Raw genomic sequence first — 13,745 nt, 5'->3', positions numbered from 1 at the left:
CTTCATGGAACTCTGTTCTTAATTCCCCTCGAATCTGTGATTTTACTGTTAATTCCACTAACATTTTCAGGTTTATTACTTTCCATGGTATGCCAACCTGTTATGTCATATACTTTCCCTGGAGTAGTGCTGTTTGCTTCGTTTCAGAAGTACTTCTTTCCACATTTCATCTGAGCATTATTCTGTTTTTCTTTCGGTTATAGTCACTAAAGGACTTGAGGTTGATGCCAAAATGAACTTTATATATCTGTCTGATGGAGCCTTGATTTTTTTCTGCCTTCAAATACCTAAAAAAAGCAATTTTATCAGACTACAGAATAAAAAGCCAGTGCAGATGATTTATAGGACAGCAAACATAATTCTCGGTATATGCTACTTCAGATCAAAGCGTTCCTAGTAGTGATAACAGGCTCAAGAAGAAAAATATTTTTATAAACAGCCAAGCTTCGGTTATTTATTTAAATATTAAGTTGATATTCACCTCTTAACAGTCTCCAAAGTTCATAAATTGATAACTGTTCCACTTGTGCATCCAGTGAATCTGGCACCAAAATCCTTTAAAAACAGTAGGAATACCATAGCAAAACTGAAATTCTGGAATGGTGTGAACTTTCTATATATGTGAACCGCGTGTGATGTGGTTAGTCTATAAAGGAATAATAAACATGTAGGAATGTAAATGAGTGGGAGATTTTCTGAGGCCCCCAAAACATTTTGTTTGTGAAGTTTTCAGTTAATTTGTATTTAACAACAAAAAGATTAATTTTCATTTCATTTTTTAGAAACGTGGTATGACTTTTGCTATATATATTTCCCCATCATACAGCAATTTGCTGATGGGACAAATGGGAAATTATTTTTGTGATACATTCTAGTATAAAAGAAAAAGAACAACTTTTAGGTCACTTGCAAACCATATTCAGATTTAATTTCAAATGAGTAAGCTAGTGTATGTTGTGGTTATTTCCATACTACCTTAGTGAGGAAACAGAGCACTTTAGTTTATTCAAGATTCTTTAGAAAACAAACGGTAACGGACAACCTGCTGTATGGCAGCAACTTTTATCTAGTTCAGTATTTACCTCTAGGAGAATTTTTGAGAGCTAAGCAGAAGTTGATTTAAGTAACTGAACTACACATATTTCTGATTCAGTGCAACAGATGAAAGAGCTACAGATCATGAGCTATCTCAATACAATGGGCATTCTAGCTAAGTACAAACAGCAGCCTTTAGAAAGCCATCTGGTAGGGGTAGAAGTAGGGGTAAGAAGGGTACAACTCAGTGCATAAGCGACTCATCTGGAGAAGATCGTATATCCATCCTTGTATGTTTCACACAGAAGGAGACGTCTAGGACTGCAGTGAAAGTGTTTTGCATTTGTTGCTCTTAAAAGCTAGTACAAAACATTTTATTTAGCTGTTTTATGCTGGGTTAGTCCCACTAGGTCAATAGCCACTCTTCAGGAGACCCCAAGTGATATTTATACTACTGGGGGATTAGGCCGGGTATCAGGACCTTTCCTTACTTTTTAAATAGGCATTATGGGACTTTTTATATCCGCCTGAGCTACCACCAACTCAGGCAGGTGGGGCCTTGGTCTGACATCTCATCCAAAGGATGACCCTCAGGAATACAGCACAACCCTTATGCTAATCCATCCACCTGGTGTGGGAATACAACCCAAAATCACCAAAGTCGTGTGCTCCACGTTGCACCACTGACACATTGCAACATGTGATAGTGAGACAGAATCAAAGTCTTAAAAATCATTTAAAAGGCTGAATCTGGTAGAGTCAAGCCCTGTTTCAGATTCTCAATGTAGAATTTGTATCAACCCTGAGATTGCAGGAAAAGAGAGAAATCCCTGGGAAACTGCACAATTAGTCCTTAAATGTAAACCGTCATAAGTAAATATCAGTGATGTATCAGTCATTATTGTAGCAAATACAAGTATGTCAGAAATAAAAGGCTTGTATATACATTAATAAAAAAATCAGTTTGTTCAAAATAAAATCATGCAAGAAATGGTGGGGAGTCCCAAACGGCTTTGGGGCCTGGAGGGTGTCCCAGTATATTTGCGATTATGCTGGCCTATAAATATGCTGAAGCATTGTAAAATAAATATGTCATTTATTTGTTGCTCTGAATCAGAAATATCTGTAGCTCAATACATTTATAATAAATGTTACATCGTGGAACAAAAAATAAGTTTGGTTCTGAATGCAGGAGAACATCTGAGATATAGATAACAAAAGGCAAACTAGTTCCCTGGTTTTGCATATTGTTGCTTTGAAGGTTTTAGATTTATTACATCAGGTGAGCATACTAGTTTAATAAGATGTGAAACATAAGAATTATATTCGCTAGGAAGGAAACCACGTTTATCTTAAAATTTTGGTACTATGTTTTCTAAAAGACTGAACAGCGAATTAAACTAGAAGTGCTTTCTTAGGTGATGCATGTGTAAATGTAATGAACATGTAATAACTGAACCTTGGGTTTGTGTAAAAAAATCTGTTTTCCTTGAATCTGTAATAATTCCTTACAAGCAATGAGTTGAGGTACTGAAAACAGAGTGAGTAAATGAAGCTTTCTGTCCTGTATTCTGTAGGTGGACTGGACACACTAAATTGGATGCAGGTGTGAGTGCATCTGCATGTGTGTGGTATGGTAAAACAACTGCAGCAGGACTATCCAGCCGGCCATGGAAAGACTGGCTCTGGATGACGATCATTGTTAACGTGACAAGCCAAAATGGGAAAAAGGAGGTTATGGATGGATGGACGGATGGATGGATCTGTATTCCCTCTCTTTTTTGTTGTAGTCTGATAGTGTGAATACTAGAAGCGTGTTTCTAGAAGAATCTGAAAAAAAATAGCCCAGATATATTGAAATAATGGTACTCACTGCTCTCAACCTTGACAGCTTTTGATTCTTAATAAACGTCTGAAGTTGTACTTCTTTTAAGCAAACACTGCATCCATGCTTTGTGGCTCTAAAGAGTGATGTAATCATTAATATTGTATATAGAGGCACTTATGTCTTGTGAGTATCCCACTTTTATTCTAGTTTTCTAATACATATATACAGACATATATTATCTACTTTATTTAGTATTTATTTACTGGGACAGATAGATAGATCTACCTATCTCTATCCATATATGTGTGTATATATATATATATATATATATATATATATATATATATATATATATATATATATATATATGTGTGTGTGTGTGTGTGTAAATGCATTTTGATGGTCATTAGCTAGTCTTTTGTATGTTAAACTGTGGCGCTGGGACCTTGGATAAGGACTGATTAGTATGTATCGTGGTGCTCAGAATGTTTGTACACTATCTGTATCTTGTTACAAAAAACAGAAAAACAAGCAAAGGCAGTGTGGAGACGTATGCGTGGTATGATCCACTAATCTGTCTTTGTATATATTGTCTCTGGCAGGAGGTGTTATTGAAGAGAGCCGCAGACCTTGTGGAAGCCTTATATGGAATGCCTCACAATAACCAGGTGAGTACAGAAATATGAAGGTTAATATACATAAATCTGAGTGCCTAACAGGCTTGTCTTAAAACAAATATTTCAGGTCATGCTATAGGCCAGTAGTCTGACCAGTCTTTGTTCCCCATTTGTAGTGGACACTCATTCTGCTGGCAGAAAATGAAACAAATGGTTACCGTTCTCTACTCATGTCAGCCTATCACAAAGTGACACAACATCTTTCATAGTGATACCGTTACAAGCCATACATTCCTGTACTTACACCAGGGCCTGGTGAAATGTAGAACTTGTGCTAATTTTTAGAGCCAGCCATCTCACATATATGCCATTGTGTGGAGTTTGGCTCATGTTGTCAATCCTGATCAGAACAAACCTTTACTCACACTTTTAGGATTTGTATTTATTCAGTTACTTGTTAACTGAGTGAGTCTGCTGGTACAAGACCCCTTGCAGTCACAACTTGGGGCAATAAGTTCATAGGTTCATAGGTAGGTACTAGGCTATCTGCCAGAGGGAATTTATAAGCCTAGCCAGAGTTTGTCAGCTTTCGCTGCCCCATTGATTAATTAACTGAGCCTCTGTCAAGAAGAGCCAATGAAGTGATCCCAGGGGTGTATTTTCTGTTACACATCCACTCGTCAAGGTTTCTCTTGAAGAGTGTTAGTGAGGGGCTCTGCCTAATGTAGTTAGGAATTTTGTTCCAAAGCATGGGGAGTCTCTGTGACAAGAATCTATCCCTCCAGCATGTTCTGTTTATTGTTGTGGTGAGGTTTAGCTCACTAGAGCGAGTGGCTCGCATTGACTTGGATTTCTTTAGGTGGAGCATGTCCATCAGTTCTGAGTTGGACATGGCTTTGTAAGTCAGGCAGAGATCACCTCTGAGTAAGGGATAGGCCACTGAGTACAGCTGGAGTTTTTCCATTCGGGCTGCATAGGACATATGTTTGAAGCCAGTAATCCTCTTGGTGAGGTACTTTTGTGGTCTTTCCAGCTGTTGGAAGTGTCTTGTGAGGTACATCCCAAATGGGACATTGTACTCTATGATGGGTTTGATGAGTGACGAGTAGAGGGGCACTATAACCTCTTTATTTCTAGATGCAAATCCTTTAGTAATTCATAGAAGGATTTCCTAACTACTTTGGCAATATGATTGTGAAAGGAGAGATTACTATCTACCTGGATCCCTAGATCTCTTATTACCTCTTCTGTATTAAGGGGGCTGCCACCTATGTGGTAATTCATGGGTGTTTTGTTTTTCCCAAATGGGATGACAATGCATTTTTTGGCATTTATCTCGAGACCATGACTTTGTCACCAGGTGTCCGTCTCAGTAAAGCCCTTTTGAAGAATGCCCGTGTCAGCCGGAGAGTCAATTATGGCTCCCAGTTTGCAGTCATCGGCGAACTTGGTTAGCCATAGTCCTCCTGTGTTGCCTGTACTTCTGAGAAGTATATGCTGAAGAGTAGGGGTCCCAGGACCAAGCCTTGTTGGACACCACTTATGACTGGTTTAGAGTCGGACTTGGAGCCCGCTATTCTTACTGTGTGAGTTCTGTCTGTAAGCCAGGTGGCAATCCATCTCGTGACGTAGGGGTTTATGTTCAGGCTGGTGAGTTTTTTTATAATTCCCAAGTGGGGAATGGTGTCAAAAGACCTGGTGAGGTCAAGGTAGGCTGTGTGAACCACCTTCCCCTCATCTGTGGCCTAGGTGACTGTCTCAAAGAAGTCAACCAGGTTTAGTAGGCATGATCTGCCCTTAACAAAGCCAAACAGGGTTGGGTTAAGTGTTTGGAGGTTCCCAATGTCTTTGTTAATGAGTCACATGATGATGTGCTCCATAGCCTTGCAGACCAGGCTAGTCAGGCTTATGGGGCGATAGTTGCCAGGGTCAGTTGTGGCCCCTCCTTTGTGGAGTGGAATAACCATTGCTGTGCACCATTCTATGGGCATGTAGCCTGTGGAGAGGCTGCGGCTGAATAGTGAGTTTAGGTGGGGGGTTAGTTTGTTCTGTAGTTCATGCAAGACACAGCCTGGGACACCATCTGGCCCCATTGATGCTGTGCTTTTGGCTTTTGAAAGAGCTTTTTTTACCTGTGCGTCTGTGATTTCCGGGACACTACACTTTTCCGGTATTGTTGTGGGCCCTTTTGGGGTGAGAGGGGGGTGAAGTTTGCACTGAATCTATCTGCCAGGATGTTGGCAATATCAGTAGGTTTAGTATATTTTGTGCTATTTTTCACTTTACAGGTAGTTTGAACTATTACTTACCCCCTCTGAGGCCTTCACTGATTGCCTCTCTGGTTTCTTTGCATTCCACCTGGTTTACACCCCTTGTGCTATCTCTCCCTCCCCGAATACAAAGTCTATATTAGAATCCTGCTGAGCATGGAGCCATCTTTAAATCTCTAGTCTCCCACCAGGACACAAGTGCTCTTCAGCAATTACATTCTGCTTGCCAGTAAGCCATTAGACCTCAGGAATCTGTTTTAAAAGTGTTCAGATTTGTAAAGTAATACTTATGTTTTGCTGTATTTGGATCTATACAACTAGTATTCATTTTTCTGATTCCTGACTACTGATCTGCTTATTTGTTTATTTAACTGGTTGATTTTGTCATTCAGGCATTGTGTTTTTACTGACACTACCACTGCAGCTATGTTGTCTCTATGCTACTAAAACTGCTGTTATAACTGTAATGTACATCTAATTGACCTAGTCTTGGAGTTAGAAACAGTATTTACTGATTTAGCACTACAGTTGTCTCTGCTACTGCTTCAGCTGTGCTGTTGTGTTCATTTTCCTATTTCTTGTATGCACAGGATAATTGGCTGATAAATGTATTGTGTATGATTTATTAACCTGTTTCCAAACTAAGTTATGGCACTGTGATGTGGTAACTGTTGAAGCACTCTCAGACTGTAGCAGTAGCATCTGTTCTCTTGCTTTATCCACACTATCCTCAGATTTGTATCTTTTACACTCTCCTGTCTCATTACTTCATTTGACCTTTGACCTGTCTTTGTCTCCTTCTACTAGCTTCATCCTCTTTTTTTTTCTCTATCTTCAGAGCACACTCAAGCAAATCTGCTGTCTGCGGCTACCACTCCACTCATACAGTATAAGAAGGAATCAGTACTGCAAAACTAAACAAGGATATACATTTTGAGCCTCAAGAGCAGGGTCAGTCCACCCAGGCATTCTACTTGTATGTTTTATGAGAGTGAAGCTATTACATTAGCAGTATTTCTTAGTAGTTCTCAGCTTGCTAATAAAACTGACTGTTGTAGTCCTGTGTCCTCCACTCCCACTAGTACAGTAATCCTAACTGTCCAATAGACAGTATACATTTAATTCACATCCCTGTGACTAAATTAACTATCAAGCAGCCCTCTCAGTGCTTTCTGCCTTAGTTTGTATCACTTGGAGGCCCACCTGTTTATTTGCATCTCTATACATTCCCCTTCATTGCTAATGTATCTCCCTACTCTAATCTGTACACAAACTGGTTACTAATCAGCAAGTCAATGTGAAGACACACTCCCAACCTTAATAAACTTTGCTGTCTGTTCCCTCCTTCACTTTACAGGTAGTTTGAATTATTACTTACCCCCTCTGAGGCCTTCACTGATTTCCACTGATTGCCTGTCTGGTTTCTTTGCATTCCACTTGGTTTACACCCCTTGTGCTATCTCCGTCCCCCAATACAACGTCTATATTAGAATCCTGCTAAGCATGGAGCCATCTTTAAGTTTCTAGTCTCCCTCCAGGACACAAGTGCTCTTCAGCAATTACATTCTGCTTGCCGGTAAGCCATTAGACCTCAGGAATTTGTTTTAAAAGTGTTCAGATTTGTAAAGTAATACTTACTTTTTTCTCTTGTCTTGGTTGGCTCTGCCCCGCTCCGTTCGCCCTCGCTAATGCTCGGGCTCTCTCCGCTCCCCTGCCCTGCCCCCTATTCCCTCCCACCCTCACTACCTCTTCATTTATAGTAATCACAGCCACACCCACAGCTCACCCTCACATCACCTCCACCAATCACAGCTCCTCAAGTCATATCACATTATACCACACCAACATGCGCCACAAACAATACTCCCAATCATTCTTCATTCCCACTAGGCATTTTTTACATCACCCACACTACTTCCCCGTCCACATATAGTGCAACCCTATAATTCCTATTAAGACCCCCCACCTAGAAACAACTTAAACTTTATAACCATGACTATCACACAACTAAGTCTAGTCTGTCTTCTCATGATGCTTTACAACACCACAAGTTATCACTCTAGCAATATCCCTAAACTTAGTAGCACAACACTGCATTATGCACTCTCGTATACAGACACCACACATTATAATAATATCTGCCCACAGTTATTCAAGAACTACATAACGGACCAATTCAGAACTAAACACATATGCTCTCATTCCTACTCCAAAAAAACACAGTACTTTCTCACACTCCTCACCAAACTCCAACATCTGTATAACCATTTTAACTCCAGGCTCACCATAAGTGGGGATATCCACCCCAACCCAGGCCCAAATCCATCCTGTCTAACACAAACTGCTCCAACACAAATGTCAGAACATAACACCCCCACTTCCTTCATCCCCGGGCAAATCAACAACTGCAGCAAAACCAACCATCTTTTAATACTAAATATTAATATTAGAAGTATAAAAATTAAAATCCCTGAACTCCAGGTCACAATAGCACACTACTCCCCAGACATAGTTGCTTTAACAGAAACATGGCTAAATAAAAACACAGCTAACTCAGAAGTTCTCCCTACCGGCTACAATATCATTAGACAAGACAGACCACTTCGTAAAGGGGGTGGAACTGCCTTACTCTACAAGTCCAAGTTAACTGTCTGTCAATTACCAAACTTCTACCCCTCCCCCAATAATTGGGGCATACTTATCTCACAACTTCACTTCACCCTAAAAAGGTCATCACCACAATTGTGATCTATATTCCACCTGGTAATACACCTGCTAGCCTTGAAGACTTCTTATCCTGGTGTTCTTCCACATACTCACAAGAAACCCTTATTCTGGGGGACTTCAACCTAGATTGGTTCACCTGTATATCAGAACCACCAAGTAATCTAATAAATCTCCATGGCTACCAGGAGCTAGTCCAAATTCCAACTAGATGTGATAAAAAATCTAAAAGGGAATCCATCCTTGACTGGGTCCTAACTAACAACCCCACATTGTACCCTCTCACAGGCAGTCTCCCAGACACCTTAAGTGACCACAACATAAAATACTTTATACGTAGTAGAACAAGCATATGCAAAACCACTAACTATATATCCACTAGAAACACAAAAAAAATCTCTCCTGAGGTCCTCAACACTTTACTCTGTAACTGTGACTGGACCCCCCTAAAAATCCTCCCACTTGACCAGGCTGTAGCATATTTCAACAAAACATTTCTACAACACCTAGACACTGTCACTCCGTTACACAAAATCAAGGTTAGAACCTCTACAAACCCCTGGCTCAGTAAAAAAACTAAACATATCCTCAAGTCCAGAGACACTGCCTGGCTTTACTATCAAATAAACAAAGAAACACAAAGCCTAACTAAGTACCAAGAACTGCGCAACTGTGCAAAAAATGCATTAGGCTGGACAAAAAAATCCTACTACACAACATTACAAACTAAATAACAACACAACCCACAAAAATTTTGGAAAAATGTAAACCAGCTACTAAAATCCACCCAAAAGGCTACCCCCAAACCAACCACCCCTAACACTAAAGTTCCCATCGAAACACAATTCAACTCCCACTTTGTGAACTCAATTCTATCCTTAGTACCACAGGACAGTTCCTTCCTCACTACCCCCCCAACACAAATAACACTAATACAAGCTTTACCCTCAAAACAGTTTCCACCACTTCAATCAAAAGCATGCTCTCCAAACTAAAAACCCCATCAACAGCAGCCGAGCTACTCCCCAGCTATTTCTTGAAACTCACAGCAGATGCTATTGCTATCCCAGTCTCCACTCTCATAAACAGATCAATTCTTGAAAACTATGTGCCCAAACTCTGGAAAATATCCTATGTTACACCCATACATAAAGGTGGGACCTCCACTGAACTTAATAACTACAGGCCCATTGCTTTACTCTCCCCCCTGGCCAAAATCCTAGAAAAATGCATCCATACCCAGATGCTAAACTATCTCATAGACATCAACATCCTGTCACCTACTCAGCATGGTTTCAGACTTGCCCATAGTACCACTACAGCCCTCCTCTGCTTCAAAGACACAGTAAACCGTCTCAAAAATGAAGGCATACAAGTGTCAACTCTTTTTTTGGATATGTCCAAAGCATTTAACACAGTGTCACACCAAATCCTGCTAAACAAAGTAAACCAATATAATCTATCAAATTCCACTCTTACCTGGTTCCAAAGCTACTTAACTGACAGGTACCAAGCTGTGAAATGGGAAAATTCTCTCTCTCCTCAGCTGCGCATAACTATAGGAGTCCCACAGGGTTCTATCTTAGGACCACTACTATTCACAATCTTCACAAATGACCTCCATACCTCCACACAGCATGCATCTATAATTCAGTATGCAGATGACACTACCTTAATCTGTGCTGCACAAAACATCCCCACCCTCCTCCAAACAACTCAACTAGCATTATTTTCTGACGTTGAAAACTTCCTTACCAAAGCCCAACTTATCCTCAATCCAAAGAAAACTCAGCTTATGATAATAACCAGTTCTAACAAAAACACTAACAGTCAATTCACTATCTACTCCACAAATGCTACTCCAATTGCTCCAGTGGCACAGGCTAAGCTATTGGGAATAACCATAGACTCGCACCTAAAATTTGATAGTCATCTCAACTTAACTATTAAAAAAGTGCATGCCAGACTGGGTTCACTCTACCGTATCAAACCATTTCTTACCAACAACACAAGATCAGCCATTGCTCGCTCCCAACTTCTATCCACCCTACTCTATGCATCTCCCATTCTGACTAATCTCATCAAAACTGAACTAAGCACAATGGAAGTCTGCTATAACCGAATTGCCTGCTTTGCTGCAAATTGCTCATATAGAACTCATCACTGTACTGCTTTGAGACAGCTCCACTGGCTTGAACTGCCCAACCTCCTAACCTACAATCAGCTCTGCCCTTGTCATTCTATCTGTTACCTCCCCAATAAGTGTTCTGCCCTCAAAAACCTAGTACAACATCACTCAGCCAAATGGCCTCTTAGATCATCAAGCAAACTACTACTAGAAGTCACCAACAGCTACAATAGCTTTGGAGATGCACTATATAGTAGTTCAGTGGCTACAAAATGAAACTCTGTCCCTACTAGCATTCAAAACACATCATCCAAAGCCTCCTTTAAAGACCTCATCAGGCAACATCTCAAGCAAAGTTGGCAGTCCCATGATTGCTCCCCAGGCTAGTGAAAACAGATAACATATATATACTAAATCTAGAGCACTTGATAATAGTTTTCAGTCTTACTCACAAACACTGGCTAATCTACAATGTATGTACTGTACCTGTGTACTATGTATGTATTCTACCTATGTTCCAAATTTCAGCTGTACACCACAAATCTATTAATTACCTTTATTTTTAAAATTAATATCTTTTTGTTTGTTTCTCTCCACTGTAACTGTTTATGTGCCGCATACCACTGTAAAAACATGTCTTGTAATTAGTTTGTATACTGATCATGTCTAAATAACTAAATGTGTCTGTAATTTTTCTTTGTGGAGGTTTTCTCCCCAGGCCTCTGCTGAAAAAGGGCCTTTTCAGCTCAGTCAGACACCCCTGGTTAACAAATGTAAAATAAAAATAAATAAAAATAAATATTTTTCACTAGCTCAGAGCATATCTGCGAGTTGCCACTTAGATTCTTGACATAGCTAAAGAAGGCTTTGTGGTTATCTTTCGAATCCTTGGCTATTTTTCTTTCGAAGTTAGTCTTGGATGATTTTATGAGGGACCTTAGTTTCTTACTGATACTGATCAGGGATGTCTTTCCTTTTTGGGATTTGCTTTTTTTCTGAACTAGTTTCCTCCTTCTATTGTATAGCCTGTTTATGTCAGGAATCCACCAGACTGGTTTGCTTTTCTTAGGGGAGTGAGCCTTGGTTTTGCTAGGGATGGCATGATCCATGCATCCTTGTAGGTGCTCATAGAGTGCATTTGTAAAGGTTTCTGCATCTTGGACACTGTTATCCTTTAGCGTGGGGGCTGTGAAACTTACCACCTCTGTCTTAACTAAGGTGAAGCTTGCTATAGAAATGTTTTTCACTGTGGTTTCCTTGGTTGGGGTGTTGGTGTGGTGTGGACATCCAGAGTAATTAGTTTATGGTCTGATCTAACCAGTGACGGGTTGACCTCCAGTGTGGAGCACCTGTTGCCCATGTTGGTGATGACCAGGTCCAATATGTTTTCACCTCTGGTAGGGGAGTTTACCAGCTGATCCAGGGCATTTGAGTTGATAAATTCCAGGGAGCACGGGACCTGGGAGTTTGTACTCGAGTAGTTTTCCCAGTTAATGGTAGGGTAATTGAAATCACCCAATATCAGGGTGTTCGGTAGGACCTTTATGTTTTCCATTGTCTCTAGAAAGGCGGAGTGGTGGTCCTGGATCATGGAGGGTGAATGTAAGAAATAGCCAAACTGAAAAGTTTCCAAAAGACATTATAAACATCAGCTACATTCAGTACAATTAGGCTACATTTGTTATAAACCTACCTCTGACCTAGAGCAATGTCTGTATGACAAATATACTGTAACCACTGTTAAAGCAAGATATATATTTTATCTATTATTTATAACAGTAGTTGTATTTGTGGAACTTTTCTGAAAAGGCATCTGCAGAAAAGGGGTTCCCGCTCAGTCAGACTTTCCCAGTAAGCAAAACCAAAACCAACCAACCAACCAACCAAATAAATAGATACACATATTAAAATAAATAAATATATATTAAAATAAATATATATTAAAATAAATAAATAGATATACATATTAAAATAAATAAATAGACATACATATTAAAATAAATAAATATATATTAAAACAAATAAATATATATTAAAATACATAAATACATATTAAAATAAATAAATATATATTAAAATAAATAAATAAATATATATTAAAATAAATAAATATATATTAAAATAAATAGATATACATATTAAAATAAATATATATTAAAATAAATATATATTAAAATAAATAAACCGGAATACAGCTTAAAATAAATACATATACATATTAAAATTAATAAATATATATTAAAATAAATAAATCAGTATACAGGTTCATAGATTAGTACTAGGTTAATTGCCCTTGTGGGCCATTTTAAACCTAGCCAATTACTCCATGTGAGAATTAAACCATGCATCTTATGTCTATAAGGTAAACACCTTAACCATTATGCTAACCTCCCACCCCTCAGCTGAAAATAAATAGATACACATATTAAAATAAATAAATATACAGATTAAAATAAATATATATGTCTATATATATATATATATATATATATATATATATATATATATGTATATATATATATATTAAAATAAAGAAATAGGTATACAGCTTAAAATGTACAGAGATATGGTACCTAGACTAACTTAGTATTAAATATGTATTTTTTTTTAAACTATAGCTATTATTATTACTATTAATTAAGATATTAGGCAATATGGATATATATATATATATATATATATATATATATATATATATATATATATATATATATATATATATATATATATGTGGGTCTACTATACATAGTCGACATTTCAGAATGTCAAAGACCATATAGCTGAGACCATATGATCGACATTCGAAAGGTCGACCATATGTAATAAAAAAAACACAACAATAACTTACCTTCATACTACTAGCAGGGGGGCTCCGACCCCCTGCACCCCCTAACTTAAATGTACTGACTCCGAGATTACACTATAGTGCGGAAGATGGAAATCTTTCCATTCCACACTGCACAGAGATGCCAGTTCCGCATGGTCGACATTTTGAATGTTGATCATATGGTCTCGGCCATATGGTCTTCAACATTCTGAAATGTCGACCATGTGAAGGGGACCTATATATATATATATATATATATATATATATATATATATTTATATAAAACTATATATATATATAAAACTATATATAACTA

The 13,745-nt window shown here is 38.5% G+C and overlaps 1 protein-coding gene across 3 annotated transcripts in view; it reads left to right on the top strand.

Moving 5' to 3' along the window:
* The window catches only part of LOC122794658 (transcription factor COE3-like), a 2,019,913-nt gene that overhangs the window by 1,799,399 nt on the left and 206,769 nt on the right, over window positions 1-13,745 (top strand). For all 3 annotated transcript variants that reach the window (XM_044063281.1, XM_044063282.1, XM_044063280.1), the window contains exon 12: window positions 3,466-3,531. In XM_044063281.1, coding sequence (XP_043919216.1) covers window positions 3,466-3,531 — 66 coding nt within the window. The remainder of the gene's footprint in view (window positions 1-3,465; window positions 3,532-13,745) is intronic.

This window comes from Protopterus annectens, chromosome 2.part1 (genome assembly GCF_019279795.1).
Source record: "Protopterus annectens isolate FY-2018-M chromosome 2.part1, PAN1.0, whole genome shotgun sequence".
NCBI classification, from domain to species: Eukaryota; Metazoa; Chordata; order Ceratodontiformes; family Protopteridae; genus Protopterus; species Protopterus annectens.
This window is presented reverse-complemented; position numbering and strand designations above follow the sequence as displayed.